Raw genomic sequence first — 26273 nt, forward strand, 5'->3', positions numbered from 1 at the left:
AGGAGGGCTTTTTTACTATGGAAGAGCTTCCCTTTAAAAAAAAAAAAAGTCAAGAGACATAAGACTTGCCTGCATTTGGCAGTCTTTTAAAAGTAATCTGTATTGGATGGTTCTTTCATGGAATAAAGATACAGAAATTACTATGTCAGTTTATTGTATATGTTTTGGAGTGGGAGCTTTTATCCTCTTATGCTGATGAGGAGAAATTGAAATTCAAAACAAAGAAAACATTAAATTTGGATATTTTTTTAATCATTCACGACACTGAGTCAGGTTAGATGGGTTTTTACAATGTCTGCCCTGCCTTAAAAAATGTAAAGGTAAAGCGTCAGCTTATTAAACAGGCACTATCTCTATAGGAACTTCCTGCTGACATAAGGTGCTCTTGATGTGAGCATAACTCCTGTCAGAATTAAGAACTGGGTGTGTTAGGAAGCTGTTAGTGTGTGTGTGTGTAAGAACTGTCCTTTGGCATTTATAAGCAAGAAATTTCCTTGACCTTTAAAGAAAAAAGAATCCTTTGCATCTGCATTATTTATCACCATGCAGCTTTTACTTTTGAAGGAGAGTAATACTGATGGATATTGTATATGTATAGGCTCCTATTTGGAACTGGCTAAGGAAAAATATTGGTTCGTCAAATACAAACATTTGGTAGTAGTTTTGGTTAAACTTTTTTCTCTTGCCAAGCAAGGAATGTATGATCACAAAGAAACAGTGAACCTTACTGCTAGCAGCAAGCAGAGTGTTTCTCAGCAGCTGGGAAGACCCTTTATTGAAAATCCTTCCATTGCCTGGTTAAGATTACAGGCTTGAACTGGTGTCTTTCTGAAGAAGGGAATGCTTTGGCTAGAGTACACAAGGCTTGTCTGAGGTGTGTGGCTCATGTTTCCCCTGTTGGAACTGTTACCTATAAATATGCATCTGTCTATAATAAAGTGTGTATTTTTAGACCAAAAATTTGAAGCTGAGATTTCCATGTAGCAGAGAGTATCTTAGCCATGGGCTAGGAGAAAAGTACTTTCTGTTTGTTTTCATCACAGCAATGCCCACCCAATACCAACTCCATAATCTAAAGATGGTCCTTGAACAGTCATTTGAAGCTGGGCTTTCCACATCTTAAACTAGCTTCCTCTAAGCATAAGGCAGTTCAGGGCATGAAAGAAATGTTGCATCTGGTGCTCTTTTTCTCATTGGGGCTGTAAGATTTTTAAAAGATGTTGATTTATTTTGTGTGTGAAGGGAGAGTCACTTCATAATCTTGAAAATTTTGCAGGCAGGACAGCGAAACTGATTCCTGTCCAACTGTTGCCACTGTGTGATGGCAAATATACAGACAATACTTGTCCTCATGAAGTTTTAAGATAGCTTTACTGAATGTTTCTTTTTTCCCTCCCTTCAGATTTGTCACGGAACAGGCTGTCAGAGCTTCCAGCAGAAGCATGTCACTTTGTCTCCCTCGAGAGTCTTAATCTGTACCAGAACTGCATTCGATATATCCCAGAGGCTGTTTTGAACTTACAATCTTTAACATTTCTAAATATCAGGTAACAATTGTCTTAGAAGTTTTGCTTAAGCATCAGTAGTCTGGGTTTATAAATTTTGATGCATCCATAAGTAATGCTAATGTGGTGTGTAATCATCACGTTGTTATATTGTATGTCATTGAATCAGAGCAACCTGAACCAGTCTTACTGACTTAGGGAACATGAGGATTAAGCAGCTGCTTGTAGAAGTGGAGTATGAAGAAGAAAGCTAATTCCATTTTAAAGGACTCTCAAAATAAATTCCAGTAGTTTTCATGCAGACTGAAAAAAGAGGACAGAGCTTTTGGATAGTCTTTACAATTCAGCTCTCAGCAGCTGAATAAGGCTTATGCAATTTCCCTTTACCTTCACTGTACTGGTGGCTTTTAAAGATCCTTCTCAAGCATTAATGCTTCTCTGCCAGCATTAAAGGTAATTGCTGCAACTTAGCCTGTTCATGAAATTCAACTGTGTACAGCATCTTTCATTTGAAGAAGGTCTTTTAAGAGCTGTGGAAAGTTCCTTGCCACAAATTGGCAGTGATATCAATCCAGAAAAACTTCAGGCAGGCTCCTTCCTTCTGGTGTTATGCTTTTGCCAATTTAGCATGCTTATGTTTCTTTATTTTCATTTTTTATTGATGGTGAGAATTGTAGGAATGGGATATGAATCAGGTAAGAGCTTCCTATTGCTATGATCTCTAGTAGGTGCAGTCCAATTATTATCCTTTTAAAAACTGCTGTTGCTTCACTTACTGCTCAGAACTTTTTTCTTTTTCTTTCTTTTCCCCTCTATTGTAGGGAAATCTAGGTTTCAAGCATGAAATAATACAACAGCATATTTTGGTAAATGTCAATGCCTGATCAAAGCCTTAGTTAAGATCCTAATAACTTTCCAATCATCCAGTCACTGCTCCTTGCTATGTTTTAAATGGAATCTTTCACAATCCATTCTCATCCTGCCTGATTCTCATCTGAGGTTACAGTTCAGTCATACAACCTCATATTTCCTTTAATAGTAGTTTATTATAAAATGTCCAAGGCTGTGTTTTGGAATAGTGAAATCCGTCATACCAAGATTCTTGATCCACATGACTTACTGAATATTTAAAGTATATCTCTAATTGAGTAAATAATGACTTTGTGGTATTTTGTATGTGCTGACCTACAATACTACTTATCAGGCTTTTGCACTCTGTTCAAACATACTCATTTGTGAAAGAGAGTGGTCAGTTATCAGAAGCACCTGAAAGGGTACAAAAATATCGTATTCCCAAGCACTGAGTTCAAAAGCATCTGATGAGGCTTGGTGCTTGATATTCAGAGTTTGTTTACACATAACTGGATAAAGCAAGTAATACAGAAAGACTTCATGGAATTACTTTTACAGTAATTATATAAAAACTGAGTGATCATCTAAATGGAGCATGCTTTTTGTCTATGTCTTTCATTGCATTAAGATGTGAGGTGATTTCTCATTAGAGTTCTGATGATTTTGTTTTCTTTCTGTCCAAAAAGTCGAAACCAGCTTTCAACATTGCCAGTACATCTCTGTAGCCTACCACTAAAAGTTTTGATAGCAAGTAATAATAAGTTGGTTTCAATACCTGAAGAAATTGGACAGCTTAGACAGCTGACAGAGCTTGTGAGTATACAGTTATTTTTTAACTATTACTATCCAGTCTTTAATTTTTAATTGATGTATTTAATAGGTTCAGAAGTGCTTCAGAAGAAATAACTTTTTTTTAAACTGATGAAGATAATGCAGTAAATAGGATCCTATGTGGGCATGTGCAAGATCAACATCTTGTTTCTCATTCTGCTGAGAACTTTGTGATTGTAAACTAGTCACTTGTATGCAATAGCAAGTTACTTAAATCTGTTCTTAATCTAAGGAAGATTTCTATCTGCCGTAGTATCTCCAACTGTGTTTTGAACTTTGTATAAAGATATTAGAAAAGAGTTTCAAATACTGTGAGATTTAAAAAAAAATAAGTGGGGGAAAGATGCCTTGGAGTGCAAATGACCCATATCAATTTAACTAAGAGTCTTGCCTATTTTTGAAAGGATGGATGGATGGAATTATAGCTGTTGGTGAATTTGTTACTGGCAAAAAGCTTTTATGTAGCAAGTTGCACTGTCTCCAATAATATGGAATAGCTTAAATGAGATAACTTGAAATAAGCATCTACATTTGAATGCTTAATCTTTTAAAGCTTTTATTTCCCCATATATTTAATATTAGAATAATGCTTCACATCAGCAGTGAGATTTAATGAATATCAAGATCTGAGGTGTTATGTAAATAGTTGTCTTTTTCTTTCAGTCCCTAAATAAAACACTGTGTATTGTAATTAACAGAGGCTTACCAGTCAGTGGTGGTAATGTCAAAACCGCGAACTTGTTCTTTACTCTTGCTTTGTAGGATGTGAGCTGTAATGAAATACAGACAATACCTCCACAGATTGGCAATTTGGAATCTTTGCGAGACCTAAATGTCAGAAGAAATAATTTGGTGCGTTTACCTGAAGGTGAGATGAAGGCTGTTGGTTATAACAGCAGAAACTTCAAGGACTTCTTTATTTTCAATGCCTTTTTCTTCCCTTGAGAGCTCGAAGCAGTGTACTTAATTAATTTGTAAAACACATATTTTTATACTCTTGCTCTTAAACCTCCTGAATGGTGTTTATTTTCTGTCTGCAGAGCTTGCTGAGTTGCCTTTGATTCGATTAGATTTCTCCTGCAATAAAATAACAACAATACCAGTTTGTTATAGAAACCTCAGACATCTGCAGACCATCATGTTAGAGAACAACCCTCTCCAGTCACCCCCTGCACAGGTAAACTGCAGCTAGAAATTCAGATGACTAGTTGAACTAAAAAGGGCAGAATGAAGTTAAAAGCTGAAGGATTATATGACAAACTTTATTTAAGAGCAAAGGACTTGAAATAAATTGTATTGTCTAAAAGTGTTAAATATACAGCACAGCTTGAAAAATCCCTTTTTCTTCTCTTTACTGTATTGGAGTTCTCACCTATGGGATATTACTAAGAATACCACTGTTAGCATTGTCGTACTGTTAGCTGAACATTTCTGCTTTCACTGTAGGAGAGAGGAAGCTCTGTTAGGCAAGACTGATTTTGTGCCACTCAAATGTCAAAACTTTGACTGAAGCCTCAGTGCTGCTGTGTGCAGGTTCACTTTGCAGCAGAGTGCTCAAATTGGCCTTTGAGCTAGAAACTGCAATATGGTTAGTGACTAATTTGATTTTTAATGTGGGTATACAAGTCCTTGAGTATTACAGGCTCTGCTTTGAGCTGCTGCTTCTGAGTCAAGAGTGGCACTTGCTAAGACCTGTAGTTTTGCCTCCCTTTTGAAAGCAAAGACAGCTGTTACTGGCTTCATTCATTTCAAATTTGAGCTTGCTTTGGCAGTCTGCCACTGCCATTCAAAGCTGGGCATGGGTGGGATGCATCTGTTCTGATGCCAAGGGTATAAATTCTAGCACTTGTATATGCTTGTCTTGTTTGCATGATGAAATTTCAGCATCCAGCTGACAAGGTTGTATGCAGACCAGGTGTACTTGGAGGACAGCTTCCATTCCACAGCATCCTGTGATGCTCCACTATAGCTGTTTCTCTAAAATGCAGTGAGATTAGAAGAAAAAATGCATTGGTTGACATAAGTGTGCTCATTTATTACTCTCAACTATAATGTCTGTAGAGTACTTTGGAAATGTACTGTCAAATTATGTTATTTGTTGTTTGGTTTTTTTAAGATATGTATAAAAGGAAAAATTCACATATTTAAATACCTGAACATAGAAGCATGCAAGATAGCTCCAGACTTGCCTGATTATGATAGGAGACCCATGGGATTTGGATCTTGGTAAGTTTGGCATAATCCAATTTCCTATTGATGACATTCTGGAAAATTGTATCAGTCATCTGAGTTTTTTAAAAAAATAGATCCCAGGATTGTTCTTTGGTAAATGCATTGATGAAGGTGCATTTGAAGAATATAATTTATGTTATCTCATGGTACATTGTAACAAGGTACTACTATATAAAAAGCAAGGAGCAGTTCAGAAGAAAACCTGGGCAATACCATATGAAAGGCAGTGTTAGAGTTGATATACAGTAAGAAGAGAATGTCTCCTCATAGCACAGGAGGTGTGCTCTCATGTTGTTAACATATGTGTTCAGTTTATAAGCTCTTAATATTTTCCACATACTTACTGAAGTATATCCCTGCTGTGATTTTTAAACTTTTGTACAGAATTTAACTGCTGTGCTCAAACTGCAGGTGTAAATGCTGATCTCCACCCCATTTGTAAACTGTTATTTTTGGCAAGCTTTCACTTGGCACTACTGCTTAGTATTGTAACACAAATATTAGAACAGTCAGCCATATCAGCTGCTAAATTAAGATGTCTAGAAAAAGCAGCAGTTAAGATTCATTTCTGTTACATGATAGAGAAGAAAGGGAGTCAGTGAAGTATGACGCTAAAGATATATATTAAAAATTACTTCAGTTATCTTGGAAGGTGGTAATAAGGTGTGGAGGAATAAGTTGCTAAAGGATGTGCTGCTATCTTAGCAGCAATAAAACACAAATCAGAGGGCCTCACAATAAATCATCATGAGTCAGATCTGTGAAGTCTAAGAATTTGCATGAGGGACTGACAGAGTGATTCCTCATCAGCAGTGAATGTCTTAAATTATTTTTCTAGATGAGGTCAACATATGAGCATTTTGAGTGTTACTCCGTTTCCTAGACTATAAGCTGTTGCAGACGTTTTCTGCATAGTACTGGGATACTGTCCTGTTACTGAAAAGAAAAGGCTTTAAATGATAAAATGTCATGATCTGTATATCTCTAGCATAGTTTATTTTTTAAAACAAATTCCAACAAAATCAGCAGGCTATGTGCTTACTGATTTATTGTTGTCTAGAGTTGTGTATTACTGTGAAAGTCTTCATTAATTGCTTTTGTGAAATGACATTATTGTATTTTAATCATAACTTGGAATTATAAATGTAAAAATGTGCAGAACTGGTTGAAGATCCTTTCTCTAGAGTTGCTTCCAGATTCAGCCGTATGAAATGAGGTTCAGCTGGCTTTCCTTTTAGCTGTATTTCCATCCCCAAGAGAAGATGAGAGTTGACGATGGAATTATTTGTTGCTACCATGCTATTTAGGGCATTTAGTGTTGCAGGTCATTTCTCCTGCTTTTGAGTACCTATGGAAGAACTGGCCATGGATCAGAGTACGTGTTAGGAGAAAATGGTAGAATGATCCTGTGGAAGAGAGGATCACACATTATTATATTCTTCTGGAACTTGGGATAAGAGAAATAAAAGCATTCAACTACAGTATAGTTAATATTTCCAGGAAAGTCACAAGACCTTCATGTTTGTTATCTTCAAAGGTGACCAATAGAAATAAGGTATCAGTCAGTACACCTAGACTTTGGTGCGGTTTTATCTGATAAGGTGGGTGAAACACCATGGAGGTTAAGAATCTGAAACTGAGTGGTAGAAATTCTGAAAGTTTAAGGAAGTTTGAGTCATGCTGTCAGTTCACTCTTGATCAAACATTTTTTAATAGCAAAGTTGTTAATACTGCTAATAAAACAAGATACTCTGAAACATTATGGCAGAAAGTGTTGTTTGGAGTTTGTAGTGCAGCTAATTATTTGGTTTAACCTTGTCAAATTCTATCAAACTGTCTTACCAGAGTGAAATCTTGAATGTTACAGTCCTTTTCTAAACATAGGCTATGAAACTTACCTCGCAGCAAGTTTTGATCTGCTGCAGCCAATCTCTCATTTGCAACACTAAAGTTCAGAGCAGCTGAGGTTGGTGCTGGAGTGAATGTGGTTGAGAGGAGGCAGAACTGTTGAAGCTGTGTAGTAGTTCTTTTGGCACTGAAGCAGACTGGTAGTGTGGAGTTAGAAGGTTTAAAATATGAAGTACTTGTGTATGAACCAGTGTAGTGGATATTCTGGGAACTGGGTGTGGTGGGTTGACCCTGGCTGAGGGCCAGGTGCCCACCAGAGCCGCTCTATCACTCCCCTCTTTCATTAGACAGGGGAGAAAAGGTACAATGAAAAAAAAAACAAAAACAAAAACTTACGGGTCGAGATAAGGACAGGGAGAGATCATTCTCTAATTATCATCACGAGCAAAACAGACCGAACTTAGAGAGGGAATTCATCTTATTTATTACTAAGCAAAACAGAGTAGAGGAATGAGAAATAAAACCAAATCTTAAAAACACCTCCCCCCACCCCTCCCATCTTCCCGGGCTCAACTTCACTCCCGGCTTCAACCTCCGCCCCCCCCAGCGGCACAGGGGGACGGGGAGTGGGGGTTACGGTCAGTTCCTCACGCGGTGTTTCTGCCGCTTCTTCATCCTCAGGGGGAGGACTCCTCTCATCGTTCCCCCGCTCCAGCGTGGGGTCCCTCTCACGGGAGACAGTCCTTCACGGCCTTCTCCAACGTGAGTCTCCTCCACGGGGTGCAGACCTTCAGGAGCAAACTGCTCCAGCGTGGGTCCCCCACGGGGTCACAAGTCCTGTCAGCAAACCTGCTCTGGCGTGGGCTCCTCTCTCCACGGATCCACAGGTCCTGCCAGGAGCTTGCTCCAGCGCGGGCTTCCCACGGGGCCACAGCCTCCTTCAGGTGCCTCCACCTGCTCCGGCGTGGGGTCCTCCACGGGCTGCAGGTGGAATCTCTACACCCCCTCATCCTCCCTCCATGGGCTGCAGGGGGACAGCCTGCTTCACCATGGTCTTCACCACGGGCTGCAGGGGAATCTTGCTCCGGCGCCTGGAGCACCTCCTCCCCCTCCTTCTTCACTGACCTTGGTGTCTGCAGATGTTCTTACATCTTCTCACTCCTCTCTCTGGCTGCAAAAGCCCTCTCTAACTGTTTTTCTTAAATATGTTATCACAGAGGCGCTGATTGGCTTGGCCTAGGCCAGCGGCGGGTCCGTCTTGGAGCCGGCTGGCATTGGCTCTGTCAGACACAGGGGAAGCTTCTAGCAGCTTCTCACAGAAGCCCCCCCCCCCCCCCCCCCCCCCCCGCTACCAAAACCTTGCCACGCAAAACCAACACACTGGGCAACTGTTCTATCCTACAGGAGGTAAAAATATGTGTTTTAGTGTGGCTTTGGAGCTGTGTCTCTGAAATGTTGGCAAATGCTCTCTTTCCTTTGACTGTTGGTCTTACCAGGCATTTACCTTCTCATCCTTTGATTTCAAGCCTTATGTAGCTTCCTGCATAAGTTGTAGTTGCCCCAGAATGCTCTTACCTATCTAAATGCCTAGTTGTTGTTCCTTGTAGCTTGTTAGTCAGGTCTTAAGTCTCTACTGATTTCAGGATGGCTACTGAATGATTATGAATGTGTGAACTGCACAGCATTGAAGAGCTGTTTTTAGATGTGAGAGTTGGGGAGACAGAAAGCAGCTGTTGTGTTTAAAAAGCAGAAGAGTTCTGGGAACAGTGTTATGAATTTTTGAGGTTCCATATAACCTTAGTGTTAGATGTATAGCTTTTCAAAATCTCTAATTGAAAAGGAAGAAAATTTATATCAAAATACTTCCCCATTTTTCAGATGTAGCCAAATAGTCGTTTTGTTGCTCTTGCAATAATTGTTCAACTTAGAACAGGGTTCTTAGGAGATTTTGAAAATATTGATGCACTTAAAATGGAATTATACCACAGATGGATTTTTCTTTGACCCATGTTTTAAATCCAATATTTAAGTACTGTGAACTGTTAGCATAAGTATGGTTCTATTGTCAGTGATTCAAGTTAATAGCTCTTTAACTGTGCTGGGCGATTTCATGGTCATTCTTTTTTTTTTTCCCCACCCAAAAGAAGGGAGTTGGTTTTCTTTCCCCTTTTTTCTTCCTTGGGGTTTATTATGCAGGTGATCTTCCTGTTCAAATACAGGGCCATAAAGGTGAAACTCCTGAGTTAATCAAAACTCTGCAGGTACAAGAGCTTGTCTTTCAGTGTATATTTGCAGTATCTAGATCTACAGAGAAGCAGATGTATAGCCTAACGTTTCTCATCTGTAGCCCTCCATACCTCCTCTTATTTCTTGTTATTTTATGTCTATCTGAAAATTAAAATAGCCCAGGGTAATGGGCGGCAGAACGGCACTGTTCTACAAATTCCCATGCATGGATACAGTGCTGCATTAATGATAATAATAATAGTAGTAATAATAATAATAGTAATTAGAAAATAAGTATTTCCTGAAAGAGGAATTTCAGGGGGAGCAACAACTTGAGAGCAATACCAGTGAGAAAATGACCTGCAATTTAGTTATGATGGGGTGAAGCAATTAGCTTCCTGAAATTCATTCCTCCTTGTGTATTATGCAGTAATTACTGCTGCAGTTCTCCCTGGGGGATTGAGTGCCAGTAGGACAGTTGAGTCATTGTGAAATGCCATCTGCAGTGGATCAGACAAGTCCCATTGTCTCTTTTACTGGAGCTATCTGCAGCAGTTGCCAGACTTGACATCTGTGATGGCTGTACTGCTGAATTATGTAGTTTCTGAGCCCAGAAATTTAGAGAACAACTGTATGGCTCTTTGGTTATGTGTATTGTAACACTAGGCACATGTCTAATGCCTTTGTCTAGACATGTCATTGATAAAGTCAGGCTCTGTAGATGAAAACTGTACTTCTATATTTATTGTATTATTTGAAATAGTGTCCAGCTTACTGCACCATTTTTAGGTAATTATGATACAGAAGATAAGTGTGCAATACATTCTGCTTGCTTTTGTGTAGAAGTATATTCTGAAACATCTGTATTTTTAATAATTTTGCATGGGTTTATGTTTACTTATTCATAAGTTTGTGGGACAGTGTTTTTAACTAAAACATACGAGTAGTGGAAAATGAAAGTTTGACTTGTTAAACAGTGAAATAAGAGACCACTGCAGTTTTCTTTGTCATAATTTCTGCTTGGGAAATGTCTGAAGTATGGATATATAGTTTGGATCAGATTAGCTCTTAAAATGCTAAGCAGTGGCAGGTGGACAGCTGACTGACAAGTATGCAGCTGTAAGCATATGCCTCTTCTTCTATATGGCAAATGCAGTATGATGCTTTCTAATGTTCTGAGCTTGTAAACACACCGCAACTGTGCTTGGTAGCTTACTCTGCTTTTGTTCTGTAGTAGCTGAGAAGCTTTTGGTAGTCTTTATATTACAGTAACTAAAACTCTGTGTTTAACAGCCATGAGGAACTCTATTCCAGTCGTCCATACGGAGCACTTGATTCTGGCTTCAATAGTGTGGACAGTGGAGACAAAAGATGGTCAGGGAATGAAGTAAGTATTGCAGCTTTATTTTTGTTGAGTGCAGTATTGTACAAGAAAGAGAACTAATAAGTATGTGTCTGGAAGCATATTCAATAGGTAACATGTATATGCTCGTGTGCAAATTGCCTTGAGTCAAAATTATTTGTTGTTTTATTGGAGAAAAACAAGCATAATTTTATATGGGATGGACACAAAGTTGGAAGTAATAAGGTAAATGTATATAATAGTGCCTGACAGATGAATTTACTGGAGCATAAAAGATGGGGAAAAGGGGGTTCCTCATTTTAGAAAAAGCTTGTAACTGTATCATATTACAATGTTGAGTCAACTACAATTACTCATGAGTAGTTGTTTCAGTAGAATAAATCTGAACATGAAAATTAAGGTTCAAAAAAGATGGAAACTTCACCTTCTTTCTTTGCAGCTTGTTTCAAATGTTAAAAATAAAATCTGTTTGCCATTTAGAAGCAGGAAAATGGGATCTCTTAGCAAGAAGACTATCAGTTATCCTTTCCAGGAAGAAGCTCCCTTTTCCCCTTGGGACAGCTAGAAAAGGCTGTAGCCAAGACCTAAAGTGTTTCAGTGAGCTATACTCTGTATGCTAGCTTGGTTTTTGAGAGGGTTCTAGGAGTTTCCATCCTGGGATATTTTCATGCACTTGTAGATACTGCAGGCAAAACCATAGTCAAGCTGGTTTTTTTAAGAAAGCTTAAATATATGCTTTTTAAAAACAATACTCTATAGCTGTATTTTGCTTTAAGTTAGTGTTTTGTAGGTGCAAAACAGGACAGTTGAAGTAAAAGCACAAATCAAGAGGTAGTAGCTTACAAGATGATGTTTCCAAAGAAAAGTTGTTTTCTTGACTTCACTATTTGTTTTCTAAAGCCAACAGATGAGCTCTCAGATCTCCCGTTACGTGTGGCAGAGATCACTAAAGAACAGAGACTGCGAAGAGAAAGTCAGTATCAAGAAAACCGAGGGAGCACAGTCGTAACTAATGGTGGAGGTAAACAGTGATCTTTGGCTAACAATATTTATTGTGTCATCGTTATCGAAGTTCCAGAATATTTGCTATAAATAGTAGGTTATCTAAAGAGGAAAAAGAGAAAGGTCTAGGTGGAATTACACAAAACCACACTTGTGTAAACAATGTAAAAACACTGATGTAGTGTTACAAGGATGTTACAAGGCAAAATCAAATAACATCAGAATTAGGATTAGCTGGGAAACATTGTCAGCTTCTGCATATGTGTGATATTGCAGTCTCCACATGCTTCAAAGAGTATTTTGGAATCTTGGATTTCGGTGCATGGAGTTTTGCTGCTTGAGCTACTGGGGAAAATTTACAGTGCTCTGTGCTGACTGCATCAGATCAGGATGAGCAATTTTGTCAGGGAATTTCATATTTCCAAGTAGCAAAAGGGCCTCATTCAGCAGTCTTGGATTTTAATCAAAATGCACAAGCCATCTAAGAGGGACTGATAAATGTGTATATATATATATATGTGAGTGACGTTGCTTTTTTGCACCTTCTCAGTTTGTTGTCCTGCAGTCCTATGGTAGCACCCTCATATTTGTTCAAGAGGTGATAGTGCTTCCATGTTTCTTGATCTATGCAGACATTCTGAATTTTAACTTCCAATAATCTGCTGCTACCACTGCCTCACAGTTCAGGCCTCTTCTCGTTTATATGTCCCAATTTTAGCATTCTTCTAGGTTTGGTTTGTTGGGGTTTTTCAGTCATTCCCTATTCTCCATTTTTTTGCACTGCTGATTATTAGATCTCATCCCCATATACTTTGATTAATTTTTCTTCATCAGCTGCTCCCTGTTTTCCATTTCCCCTAATGGCTCCAGTTCATATTCCCTATCTGAGTGTTGCTCCTCCCAGCTAGTTTTAATCTCCTGTGCCCAACTCCCACTTATTTTTTCTTTCTTTCCTCCTCATCCCCCTCTTCATCTTTTGTCATCTTCTTTTCTTGGTCTTGTTCTTCTCTGTCACAATGTTTTGTTTTCTTTGCCACCTTCTAGAAATATCTGAACCCTTTTGGTTGCCTCACACTCTTTTACACATTAACGGATAAAAAAATTCAGTTCAAACAATTAAATTCTAGCAAAGTTGGAAGAATTGAAGACATGGTCTTATGGGAAGCTGTGGGCAGCCTTAATAACAGGTAGTGCTGCCAGCTTCACCTCTAAGACTAACTTTATTTTGTTCTTTCGGTTTTGTACACCAGGGATTTCAAAATGCCTCACCAGTATTTTAAGATGGAGCATGGACAGTTGATGAGTAGGAGTGTCTGAGAGGGTCTGTCCGTGATCCAGGAGATCCTTTCCAATTTTGTGTCCCTAACACAGATACTAATGTCTTTCACTCTCTACTATATTATTGTTATTATTCTTTAATAAGCAAGGCTAGAAATAAGGGGGTTTTGGTGTGATTTGTTTTGTTGAGGGGTTGTTTTGGTTTTTTTTAAGATTTGAAACCGAGATGGAGATTTAATGAAGCCAAAGTGTATAGGAATGCTGTTTTGGATAGTTGTAGTAGCAGAGGAGGTGGCTTTGGCAGTAACAGTTGCTAGATTGTGTGGTGAGGCAAAGAGAAGTCTGTTTTACACAAGCAGGGAAGGGGTGGGGGAGTAGAAAAAGAATGTCTGCGAGAGTCTGGAGCAAGTTTGGGGAGAGTTTTAAGGAAAAAAAAAAAAACCCCAAACCTCTAGTGCTCAGAAGGGGAGCTTATGCATTCCCCTGCATCCCCAGCACAGTATTTTTTTACCAGGGTAGTTTGCTCAATGTCATGACTCTCAGAATCCCTGGGCAGAATGTATAAAAGCAGTGACAAGTAAAAAAAGTGCCCTACATAATATCACCCCCACAAGGGAAAATCAATCTTAGGCAGTTTCTTGCTCTCATTTCAGTGGTTGCTAATTTCTTCTTTTCATTTGTCTTTTTAAAATTAAACTTCAGGTGCTTTTATACTGTTTTAGAGGGATTTTGTTGCTTTCTGTCCTTCATTATTTCCACATACACTTCTTATATTCATTGCATTTGTATCCACATAACTTGGATATGCTGCCTCCTGTTTTGTTGTAGTAGTAAAATGTAGAAGTATCTGTCATCCATTCTAATTTGTCTGAAGGAGATGAATTCGAAGCAAGAGAAAAGATTCAAAATGTACATAAATTTTTGAACAGTCTTAATGTTAGTTGGTAGATTTTGATGGATAGTTTTCGGTATTGAAAAAACGCCGTAGTATTTAGATTACTTTTTCAGTCACTGCAAAAGTATCTGCGGCCAGTGTTTTAAAACTATGTGCTTGATGTATGTTTCTCACTGCTTTTTAAAAACGATTAATTTTATCATTATTTCAAAATTTCATGTTTAACAAATGTTAGTGGACCTGGCAAAATTCAAGAGCTTTTAGGCTGAGCTTTCCCAGATGGAAGAAAAACAGTAGAGCCTTAGTTCCTGACATTGCTTTTTTTTTTGAGGTTTTTCCTCTCCTGTTGGTTATCTAATTATGGGTGTTTCCTTTGTGTATGTATGTCAAGTGGAACATGATCTTGATCAGATCGACTATATTGATAGCTGTGCCACAGAAGAGGAGGAGGAAGAGGTGAGGCAACCCAAGTGCATGGACTCAGACAGCCTCAGCTCACAATTCATGGCATATATTGACCAGCGGCGAATCTCTAACGAGGTGGTGCTTTTACTTAAATTAGTTAAATTCATACACCCCAGGAAAGCCTTTGTGATGGGTATTAATGCTTCTTGTCTTCAGATGTTTTCTTTGTGTTTTTTTATTATTTAAAAAAAAATAAATTAAAAAATTAGGTCTGATCTGGAGAAGAGCACGGTGTTGTGCTTTGTGGAGGGTCAGAGCTGGATCGTTTAGTGACTCCCAAGTGGCCTTTGGGAGACGTGGAATAAGTCTAAAGCAGCCACACTGTTTTCCTGTAATGTGGGTTCTTGACAGCTTGTGCTTTAGGCATATGTGAAGTAAATGTTTTTTCCAAAGGAGCACTGTCTTCAAAAGACATTGAAGTTGACGCTTCCAACTGGTAATTAGTGATACCTAGAAAACTGTGAACATTTACTTGGTAGTACTGAACATATACTGACTTTCTCAAGGGAAAAATGTTAATTGTTATCAGCATAAAGATTTAGTAGAGCAATGATTATAAGTTATTTGCCAGTAAACTCAATGTCTTGAGCATCCATTTTAAGTTTAGACTAACTTAAATATTCAGACTTTTCAGAAAGCCTACTCTTTGCAGAGAACAATTTCTTTCTTACTGTTGAGCAAGGCTCTGAACCCACGGGTACAGACCTGGATATGTATATAGTCGCCTTTCTGAATAAAACCCACCATCTGTAGTTTCAGATGAAACTGTTTTCAGTCAGTAAAAGTATACAGTTAAACGAACAACTAGAGAGGTTAGAAAGCTCTCCAGACAGCTTTTTACAAATGTCTAGAAACAGGTGTAACTTGCACATTGCCCTGTTTTCTCTCACACTAAAAAAAAGAGAAAAAAAAGAGGGCAAACTAGTGTCTCTCTTCTTCTGTCTAAACAGTATCTTTTTCATTTTTGTTCTCAATTATCTTTCTGTTTGAGCTGGTATGTAATTTTTGCACTGTAATGCTGCATTTAGAAATCTCAGTAACTGCAGCGTAACTCCTGAGAGTCAGGATATGTGCACCCATTTCCCTGCAACATATGGAAGAAGTTTGTTTTCACATATTTTTTGATAGCCTTCACAATGTACTCTGCTAATAATAGCTGCTTTTATTGATTGCTTACTGTATCCAAATGATGTCCTGGCGCAGAGAAGGGCAATGATTCCAGTAAAGTTGCTGTCACTTTTCTTTAGCTCATGTTGTTTCACTGCTTTCTAGCTGTGCAAGGATTCGTGTGCACTTTAATAAAATTCAGTAGAGTTGCTTTGAAATTGTATGAATTGCCAAGGCTGAAAGATGCTTTTGTTCCAGTTGTAGCAACCACTACTGTGAACGCATGGAGAAAACTGCTCCCTGTTAAGTCATTTGGATGGTACGCTTTTGGAGAGTGTCCTCAGAAATCGACATTTTCAGTGACATAATGTTTCCTTCTGTCTTTCCATCAGTCTTAATACCTCTGTACACAACTATGCAGCTCAGTGTCTCACTGTACATACTACATGAGTAACCTATCTGAGAAAGTCTTTGTGGTTGACATGCTTAAATATTAATTATTTTTTTACCTACATTTACTTCTCTGCATAATTCTTAATAGTGGGGGGTTTTAAACTCTTAAATTTATCAGTAGGCATATTTAATCTTGAAGCTAAATTCTTTAAATTGCAGGAAAAAATAAGTGAACTTGCCTAGTTGGAAATGAACATTCCTGAGTTTCGTTTTGTGGTTCTTTGTGAGATATTTTGAATACCAGTAGTTACAAATACTGATCTACAAAGAGATCTGACATTAATGTCCAGTATTCTTAATAAGCTGGTAACAGTCTTCTGTGTTATTTTGCTTAGAGTTCACCAGTAAAGCCTGTATCTGTCAGAGAATTTCAGAGAACAGAGGATACAAGACGATATTTACATCAAAACAGGTAAGAATATGTGGTAACAGTAACTTTATCCAAAGTTTCGTGATGAATGCAGAGCACACATTTACTGCATGTGTTTAGAAAATGACATTGTTTTCTGTTGCTTCACCAGAAATGTGCATGGCACTTTATTTAGAAATTATTGCTGCAGATTAGGAATTTGTATTCTAATAATGGCAGTGACCGAAAGGCTTGGCTGTTCTAGGCCAATGCTCAGCTTTAAAATCAGTTGGGTAAATAAATCTGCCAAATTAAAGTGTATATTCTTAAACTGATTTAATATCTGCTTTTCATTATTTAATTTGTGCTTTGATTAAATAGTTGACTTAAGCTATATTACATAAAGGACAGAAGGGATAAACATACTTGTACTGCAGGTTTAGGGGAAGCATAATGAAAGTTACCATGGAGTATCTGATGTGCTATGAGGTCACATTCTTGGTTGACTCTTGGTAGCTGTAGTACTGTAGGGATTTAGTTTAATTTAAAATGTGTTTTTCTATGCCATAATCATGAGCTTACATCAGGGGAAGAAGGGATAGAATGGGAGTAAATGTTGAAAACAGGTTGCTTAGTTTAATGAAGTAGACTTTTCGAATTATGTCCCTACTCTGTAAGGATTGGCTTGGCTTATTGGAGGGAATGTTTATCCGTAAAATATGGGTCAGAGTTGGACAGGATATAAATGAGGTGGTTAGGTTTGAGAAGAGATTTTGGCTGTCTAATTAAAAGAACAGGAGATAAGCAAATATATAGCTTCTTGTTAATGGAACTAAAATCAAAATGGATACAACCTTTAGTATGCCATTGAAGCATTTCAGTATTCTGTGGAGTGAAAGTGAATGTGCAAGGACTCAGCAGAAAACCAGCTCAATTGTACTAGGAATGTTAAAAAAAAAAAGACAACTGCTAGCAGTACGTCATTACTTAGGCTGTCAGTAGAAATTAATTTTTAATGGCATTCTAAAATGATATTGAAAGAGGAAATGAAATCAAGAATATTGTGTAAATTTTTCCAGAGTTATGGCAATATTTTAATAAGAGTTTTGAAATATGCAGTCAGTGTGCAGATACAGTAGCTGTACTGCTATAAAGGAGGGTAACTCCTTCAGCATATATCAGCATTCCTTATCCTGTAGTGTCTACGGGTAAAGCATAAAATAACATAGCAGTCTGACATGTTCTTCCCAAATAGAGTGCTCTTGGTTTGAAAGACTGGGGGGGTTTGTTTGTTTATTTTTTCCTATTTGAACATTTGTGGTCAACATGTAAATAGTTAGACTTTACAAACACTGGATTCCATGACATGTCTGAAGGCAATAAGACAAGAGAAGGCTAGTTAGCCAGGAGAGAGCTGCTGTTGACGCAGACAGATTTTAATGATAAAGGAAGTTGTAGTTCACTAGGGTATTCAATGTTCTCAAAATTTAACTTAAGGATGGCAGCGGATCTTCATGTGGAAGTAGTTAATCAATGATCTGAATGAATTGTAGTTTATTCATACTATGCTGCAGCAAAGTGAAATTCTTAATGAGGCACTAAAAAGAGGTTGTATTGTTGTTGCCTTCAAAATTGTGGAAAAATGGCCATATGACAATGAGTAATTTTTTTATATTTTAAGCTAGTATTAGTCAAATGTTTCATTTGTGGCAACCACAAGCTGCAAACTGCTTCCACAATAATTCTGTGCAAATGCCTTGGCATGCAGCCTGATTTTTTTTCTTCAGCATGCTGGAGCTGTTAAAACTCTGAGTTGGATGTAATGCAGACTTCATCTCAAGAGTACTTACGTTAGTTGATTCAATTCAGTAAATACAGTGTTTGCCTCTGGACAAACTGTGGCACGTTCCTGATGCAGCAAAGCATCTAGTATATGGTCTGAATATGCTTCTTGGCTCTCAGCTGAACCCAGTCCTGTCCGTTCAAAACAGCACAGTAATGGATTTGTCATGTGCATCAGTGCTAATTTAAGTAACGAGACCTGTAGCATAAGGATCTTTCACATCTCTTAAGCTTCTCCGTGCGGAATAGATAATAAGTCTACTCGCAGGCAGCATGACTGACATTTTTGGAAATGCATTGGTGTCTCTTTATTCCATAGTTGCCTCAGGAGCGAAGGTTGCAGAGTCTAGGCTGTCAGGAGTAAGCTACTCGATTTCCATCTACTTTCTTTCTAGGTAGCAACATGGCAGGGAACGTGCTGTAGACTGTGGACCTTGGGAATTGTTTCAGTGCTAGCAGCTGCCTTCTAGCAAAAAAAAATGACTGCCAAATTTCTCTTTTATTGTTGATATGATGGATAAGAGACGGGTTATTGTTTCCCTTGTGACTTTGATGGCTTGTTTCACTGACAGTTAGAAAGTCATCACTTGACTGGGGAATTGAGCAGATTTGTTCAGAAAATATCAGAGGATGCTAATGTTTGACAATAATTCTGTCCTTTCCAGAGCAGAATAAGAGCCGCAATAACCAGAACGTAGTCTTGAGAGAGATTCCATATTTTTGTATTTTGAAATCATTGTTAATCAAGTTAAATTTATTTGCTCATGAACTGCAGTAGTTGTGATTTGACTTAGTATCACAACGTGATTTTTTCAGTCATCCTAAAGTTCACCTTTGTGGTTATTTGAAGCTAATTGTCTAGGCAATTGCTCTTACAAAACCAGCTGTAATCTAGAGAAGAATTCATCTGACAGTAGTTTATATGCATCAGTGGCCAATCCCCCTTCCACCTGGTGTTTACCCACAGGGATACTGATGAATTACGAAGACCTGAAACTCTAAGTTTGATGCAGGACAGAGAGCATCACCAAGTACAAAGGAGTTATGTGGACAGGACAGAGAGGTAGGGAAAAGAAACATATAGTTTCTACTGACTACTATTTCCCCACCCCCAAATAACCATAGTGGTCAGTTGCTCCTCTAAATGAGGATCATCTGAAAAGTTCCTGGATTGGTTACTTAACCAGCTCTTAGAGAATGGCTATAAAGTACTAGATACCTCAGTGTAAGAGGCCAAATGTACAATCCCATTGGTACATCTGGCACTGTAGAAAAATTTTATCACAATTCAGGAGAAGAGAGAGAAATGACTGCACAAAATCTGTCATGCACAATGTGTTAAATTGTTAACAGCTTTGCTTACTCTTCTGATTTAATGAGATACTTGTGTGTCACTGACAACTCATGTATGAAAATTTGTTTATATTTAAAATAAAAAGTATACTTAGTCTCTGTTTTTTCCATTTGTCAGACCCCCAGCTGATTCACCTTACTATCTATCAAGTCACCACAGCCAGGTAATACATTGAACTCTACTATTTTAATCTTTTGGATGAGTTTGATGCAAAACCAAACTTATGTTAGCCATAAGGCATGGACTGTTTCTCCATAACCCATCTGTCTTTACAGCCTGATACGCTGTTTTGTTCCAGGTGCCTAATACAGATCCTGAGCTGCATCGCAGGCACATAGAGCGTACCCGTCGGGAGGCCCAGCTAGCAGCACTTCAGTATGAGGAAGAGAGGATGAGAACAAAACAGATCCAGAGAGAAGCTGTTCTTGACTTTGTTAAGGTACTTCCTTTTAGTACCTACTTGATACTTTATCTTTTCTGAATCTCTTGATGGAAAATAATTGCCAAGATCATTAACACTTGTACGTTGCACTCTTGGGCAGGCATGGCAATTTCTATTTCTCCATTTTCTTTATAATCATACAATAGTTTGTGTTGAAGAGACCTTAAAGATCATCTAGTTCCAAACCCCTGCCATGGGCAGGGACACCCTCCACTAGACCAGGTTGCCCAAAGCCCCATCCAGCCTGGCCTTGAACACTTCCAGGGATGGGGCCTCCACAGCTTCTCTGGGCAACCTGTTCCAGTACCTCACCACCCTCACAGCAAAGAATTTCTTCCTAATATCTAATCTAAATCTACCCACCTTCAGCTTAAAGCCACTACCCCTTGTCCTATCTCACTCCATGCCCTTGTAAACAGTCCCTCTCCAGCTTTCCTGTAGGCCCCTTCAGGTACTGGAAGGCTGCTATAAGGTCTGCCTGGAACCTTCTCTTCTCCAGGCTGAACACCCCCAACTCTCTCAGCCTGTCTTCACAGGAGAGGTGCTCCAGCCCTCTGATCAGCTTCATGGCCCTCCTCTGGACTCTCTCCAACAGCTCCATGTCTTTCTTGTACTGGGGACCCCAGAGCTGGATGCAGTACTCCAGGTGGGGTCTCATGAGAGCAGAGTAGAGGGGCAGAATCACCTCCCTGGACCTGCTGGTCACGCTTCTTGTGATGCAGCCCAGAACATAGTTGGCTTTCTGGGCTGCAAGTGCACGTTGCCAGGTCATGTTGAGCTTTATTTTATGATGCATAAATAAGTTACCTCCAGGTAAAGCATGGGTGCAAACTTAGGGTACATCGGATATGCAGTGGACATTGCATCTTTGCTTTCTCTTTCACTGCAGTCAATATGAAGTAGTCTGCTGCTTAACATGCAAACTTGTTAATATGCTAATTGATTTAAATTTATTTTACTGTTTGCTTCTCTGGTGACCTACCCAAATCTTGCCATCACAAATTTAAGAAGTGTTACAGTTAATATTTTGGGCTTAGGGTGGTCTGCAGAGAGGAAAAGAATGTCTTATTGCATTTATGTAATGTATAAAGTTAGTTTAGAAAAAGGTTTGTAGCTGCCTGAAACTAGGCTTTTCATTAGCACTAACTAATCTCAAGCCCCTGGCAATGTTTTTGTAGAAAACCTACTTTTATTAAAGATTCAGCTCAGTCTTTCAGTTAAAGACTTTAGATATTTAGGATGCATTTTTTTCATTGATGAGCCTTTTGGGGTTTTCAGTTTGGCGGGGGGGATGGGAGGGTTCGTTTGGGGTTTTTTCCCCCCAGTTCTGTTGCTTTTGTTATTCATGAACACTTTGTTCTCAGCAATTAAATTCCTCCCTTGGATTATATTTTGGGTTTATTCTGCCTCTTTAATATGAAAAAACAATTTTGGTTTTTTGTTTTCACATGGAATAAAGGCTAGTTTTTTTACTAATAATATCAATCAGTGAAGTTTCAGCTCAGTGGAGAGCTTAAATTAGCTTAAATTGGTCTTTCATTTTTCCTTTTTCTCTGTAGCAAAAAGCATCCTTAAGTCCTCAGAAGCAAAGTCCCCTGGATAGTGAGGTAAGAGTCCAATAAGATTATTACTAGGGATGTCAGCACCTGAATTCTTAGCTCTCTCCATCAGAGATATTTTCCCGATTCTGGAGGAGTCTTCAGGACTGAGTTATAGCATAATTTTTCTCATGCTTAATAATACGACTTGGGTTGGTTTTTTTGTTGTTTTTTTTTTTTTGCTTACGGGATCAGTCTAATGTTTCCTTCTGTTCACGTAGATTGCCTGTCTGCATGTGCTGTTTTATTGTTTCTTGTATGTTTTCTATGTTCAATACAGAAAATACATTTTGTATTCCATTTTAATATGCTCCTTGTGAGCATCACAGTTAAGTTTCTAACGGGAGTATTCAGACAAGTTACTGTGGTGCAGTCATCTTTCATTGATCAGCTTTCTCCTGGTTTTCTATCACCAGTCATTCCAGAAAGATTAAGCATTAGAATTTTGAGGGCTATTAGAAAAAGAAATAAATACATTTTTTAAAAAGTTTTATTTTCGTGTAGTTTTATAATCAAAACCAGTAAGTCAGTGGGGAACAACAATCATACAAGGCTCAGTCTTCTCGAATATACAGAGCTGAGCCAATGACATCTGTTCATTCTCTGCATCAGATTTCTGCTTGCCATCCCACTTTCCTCCAAGGGAAGATAATTCACTTGGCAGTGTTAATCAGATCAAAACTTTTAATAATGTAATGAATATGAATAGTTCTTTAGCAGCATTTTCCGACTAACTTTTTTGTTAGAAAATTACTGAAACATGGGGTAATTGAAATAGGTTTTGCTCCTTATCCTTCTTAATGTTCTTCTGTTCTTAATTTATTCTTTTAAAGGGTCCTTTGTTCTACCACAGTAAGAACTGTGAATACATAGTTGTCTGTATTTGCTTGAGACAACACAGAAAGCAGAATGATTGATTCCTTAAGTAATACGAATACACTATAATTCATGGGTCATATGGCTATATATTCCTACACAGTTATGTATACTTCATGGATTTTTAAAAAAAAAAAAGCCTCAAAATGCTATAAACAAGCAGTACATGTTCCAAAATGTCTGTCTGTTCACATACCGTGTGTTTCTGACATTCTGTGTGTTTCTGACATTACTCCATCTCTCCCACCTCCCAGTGTCCCTTTCCATCCAGAAGGTCTCAGCATACTGATGATAGTGCCTTGTTAGTGGTAAGATCCTGCACGTAACGGCCTTTTTATGTGGCAGATTCTAGAGCATAGAAATAACAACGTTATGATTGTCTCAGATTAGACCAACCATTTTAGAGCTAATCTAAATAGCATAAAACATGACCATCTTCTCTGAAAAGTAACTTAGCTGTGAACTTTAATAGCATGAATATGTTGATACTTGTACTGTCAGCCATTTGTTAATAATATAGTGGGTTTTCCACAAAATAATTAAAGCTTATCTTTTACTGAGAGCAGAAGATAATTAGTAAAGAACAGCTTCTAAAATTAAAAATTCACCTCTAGTTGTTCTGGTTTGATTTCTTTTCCATTTAACTTGCTTCCTAATTGATGTGCTCTTCAGTGTCAAGTAAGCAATCTTAATGCTTTGAGTACAGCCTTCTACTTCAACTTGTCTGCATCCTGCACATGGTGGTTAGAAATACTTAGTATCTTGGTAACTGTATCATAGTGCAGGGAAAAACTGCTCTACGTTTGACTGCTACAAATCATGAAATAGTCCTTGTACCTTTTTATTGTTTATCGATGAAGAGGTCTTAAAAATAATCTATTTTGAACACTTCGCAAAAATAAAAACATTTATGTACTTCATGTTTTATGCTATTTCTTCCTTTATGGCATCTTAGCAATGTAGTGTAATTAAAGAATATAATTAATGCCATAATCCATGTCTATAAAAGAGAAATATACCTGATTTGCCTGCTGTTGCATGACTGCATGCCTGGGATTTATTTTCTTAATTCATGTGCTTCCATTATCTGTCTAAATTTTCTTTAGGCAGTGCTCTTGGTTAGAATATCTCTCTAGAACACGTTGGTCAAGATATTTATTGTCTCTTTATTCAGACTTTTTGGTTTTCTTGCCTTCACATGACTAGCACTGTGTGGGAGAAAAAGAAAGCCTATAATATTAGAGAGAGATTTAGTTGTGATCATGCATGTGCCTGTTTAGAGAAATCTCAATCAATTAGCATGTAAAAATGTGCTTTCATATTTAGATAATAAGAAACAGGAGAGTAGCAGTGGTTTGGGTTAAGTGTTGATATTCTGTTGTCAGTGAATTCATCTTTGGGAATGTATTTTAAAGACAGCTTTAAGGACCCCATTTCTATTTGATTGTGTGATCCCATGACTTTTTATATAAACTAATATAGAGAATTTTTTTGTTACATGACTTGGAATTTTCAGAAATTATTTTGAAACTGGCTTCCATCACTGTTTGTTTCCTTTGTGTATTCAAGTTAGATTCTTGCACTTCACAAAAAAGTGGACAGGCTGGTAGGGAAAGATTGAATTACATTTTAAAGCGATCGTTTCTCTAATAATTTTTCTTTTGATTCCTTGTTCTTTTCAGCAGCACTAAACTATAACAGTAGATGAAATACTGTTTTTTCTGAACTGCTGAAGTATGATCTGCAGCTCTATTTTGTAGTGGAAATACGCACTGTGTCTAATGATGACATATGCCAGGGCAGCTGTTTCTGGCAATTATTGTAACTGGAACATTAAGCCCAGACTAGCTCATGAATTTGTAGCATTTTTGTTTCCACAAATGTATTTTATATGGTAAAAACTTGTTCAACAACAAGGAAATGTTCCTTAGTTTGCTTTTAAAAAAAAAAAAATCTGTCATAAAAGTTGAAATTATTTTTACCTTTTTATATTTGATTGGATTTCATTTGACATTTTCCCTGTCCTTATGGATTTGAAATGTAGCGGGGTCTAAATTCTGAGGATGGTTTTTTCCTCCACCAAAGTATAGAGTCATTTCATATCAAAATTCTATTCACTAATGGCAGGTTTCAGTGCACGTTTTCTATTTCTATAGTTTCCTCTCTTTTTCTCTCTCTGCATAAAGACTGCATACAGTAGTGTAGACTTTGCCTTACAAAACTTCTGAACATTGAAACTTGCAGATAGGTTAGGGTTTTTTAAAAAATAAAAAAAATTTCTAGATTTTCCACTGATTGTTATAGCTTTGCGGTGCGGGAATAACACTTTGTGGCAAAAGAGAATATTACCAAGGTAGATTAAAAGATCCTTTGTTCAGCGTTTCCCTTGTTGCATCAGAACTCTGTAAACTGAGCAGCTGCTTTTTTCCTTCAAACAATGTTTTCAGCTCAGATGTAAGGAAAAGATTAAAAAAGTAATAAATCTAATATGTAGTTAGAAACCAAGTACGCTTTATTTTACTACTTCCCTCTTCTGGTATTGTTACTGCTTTAACAAAAATTTTCTTAAAACCAAAATTAAAGTTGTGAATCTCCTTTTTTTTAAATCTTACATCGTGTTTCTTTTGGTCTTCTCCTTGTTGTCTTTTACTGCTAATTAAAATGTATTCACATTGCACAGGTTACTCTGACCATTCCCTTCTGTTTGTAAACAGTTTCAGGACAGTCTGAACTGACAGAATGACTACCCACACTTTCTATGAATGCTAATAGTTCTGTTTAGTTGTGTGTTTCTTCTACATGCCTGTGATTGGAAGTGAAGTGGAGTTTGGCTGTAGTACTTTATTGCACAATGGGGTGGATTTCTTTGTGTTGACTTGTAATAGCCAGGCTAACTAAAATGTTACTGAAGAAATGTAATCACTGGCCTCTCTGAGAAAATGTGCTGTATACCTCAAAGTTTTTTATTAGTCATATCCTGCTTGCTGTTCTCACAAGGGTAGTCCCATTTGTTACAACTGAGATTACTTGTTGAAATAGCATCAGTGCTTCAGACTTGGCTAATGATTTCAGCCTTGATTGCTTATGAATCTCACTTTTCCCCAAATATCTTCTTGTTTTCTCCCATACTGTCCCTTACAAGGTGAGTACTATGGAAAATACCAAATACGGAAAAAAATAAAATATCCTCTCAAACTGCTGCTCAATTTCTCTGTTGAGGAGCCTGGTGTGACCTCTTCCTTTCATAACCTTCATGTTATTGCTGCCTTGTGCTCCCTTTATGGCTTTGTGCTTTCTAGTCGTGGTCTTAAACGTGGCCTGAGGCCATCGTATTACTGTTAGCACATGGGATCTGTGAAACATTTTAAGTTAAGGCTTTTAGTCACCAGTGTGTTACAAATAATAATGGTATGGGTAAAGTAAGCAGGACTTGAATTATGCTAACTTGTACCCTGGAATTTTCTCTCAGACCGTTGGCATCCATTTGTGTATTCAAATGTTTAATAATCAAATTCCCTTAAAATATCCTTATTTGGTTGGTGCAGAGTTCTGGTTGGCCTCTGCTTTGGCAGTCCATCTATCTGCAGTTGTTTCTGGCACAGGGAGATTCTTGACTTCAGTGCTAGACCTAGAGGCCAAGTGCGGCATGTGCAGTATAATGTAATAAGTCTGAATTGCAGGGTCCTGGTTCCTTCTGTATTGCAGCTACCTTTTCTTCCAGTTCTTTGCCTCACTTCTTCCTTTCTTCCTTCTCT

General features: G+C 37.9%; 1 protein-coding gene across 22 annotated transcripts in view; it reads left to right on the plus strand.

Annotated features, from left to right (window-relative positions):
* Window positions 1–26273, plus strand: part of LRCH3 (leucine rich repeats and calponin homology domain containing 3) — a 70896-nt gene that overhangs the window by 27513 nt on the left and 17110 nt on the right. For 8 of the 22 annotated variants that reach the window (XM_075761354.1, XM_075761341.1, XM_075761352.1 and 5 more), the window contains exons 2-14: window positions 1403–1547; window positions 3044–3170; window positions 3951–4056; window positions 4229–4365; window positions 5305–5414; window positions 10788–10881; window positions 11758–11878; window positions 14424–14572; window positions 16393–16469; window positions 19720–19765; window positions 19901–20041; window positions 21604–21651; window positions 22773–22826. In XM_075761354.1, the coding sequence (XP_075617469.1) occupies window positions 1403–1547; window positions 3044–3170; window positions 3951–4056; window positions 4229–4365; window positions 5305–5414; window positions 10788–10881; window positions 11758–11878; window positions 14424–14572; window positions 16393–16469; window positions 19720–19765; window positions 19901–20041; window positions 21604–21651; window positions 22773–22826 (1355 nt within the window). Of the gene's footprint in view, window positions 1–1402; window positions 1548–3043; window positions 3171–3950; window positions 4057–4228; window positions 4366–5304; window positions 5415–10787; window positions 10882–11757; window positions 11879–14423; window positions 14573–16392; window positions 16470–19215; window positions 19312–19719; window positions 19766–19900; window positions 20042–21603; window positions 21652–22772; window positions 22827–26273 lie in introns of all 22 variants that reach the window. The other 14 variants (XM_075761334.1, XM_075761339.1, XM_075761332.1 and 11 more) reach the window with 5 other exon arrangements.

This window comes from Balearica regulorum, chromosome 9 (assembly GCF_011004875.1).
Source record: "Balearica regulorum gibbericeps isolate bBalReg1 chromosome 9, bBalReg1.pri, whole genome shotgun sequence".
Taxonomy (NCBI): domain Eukaryota; kingdom Metazoa; phylum Chordata; class Aves; order Gruiformes; family Gruidae; genus Balearica; species Balearica regulorum.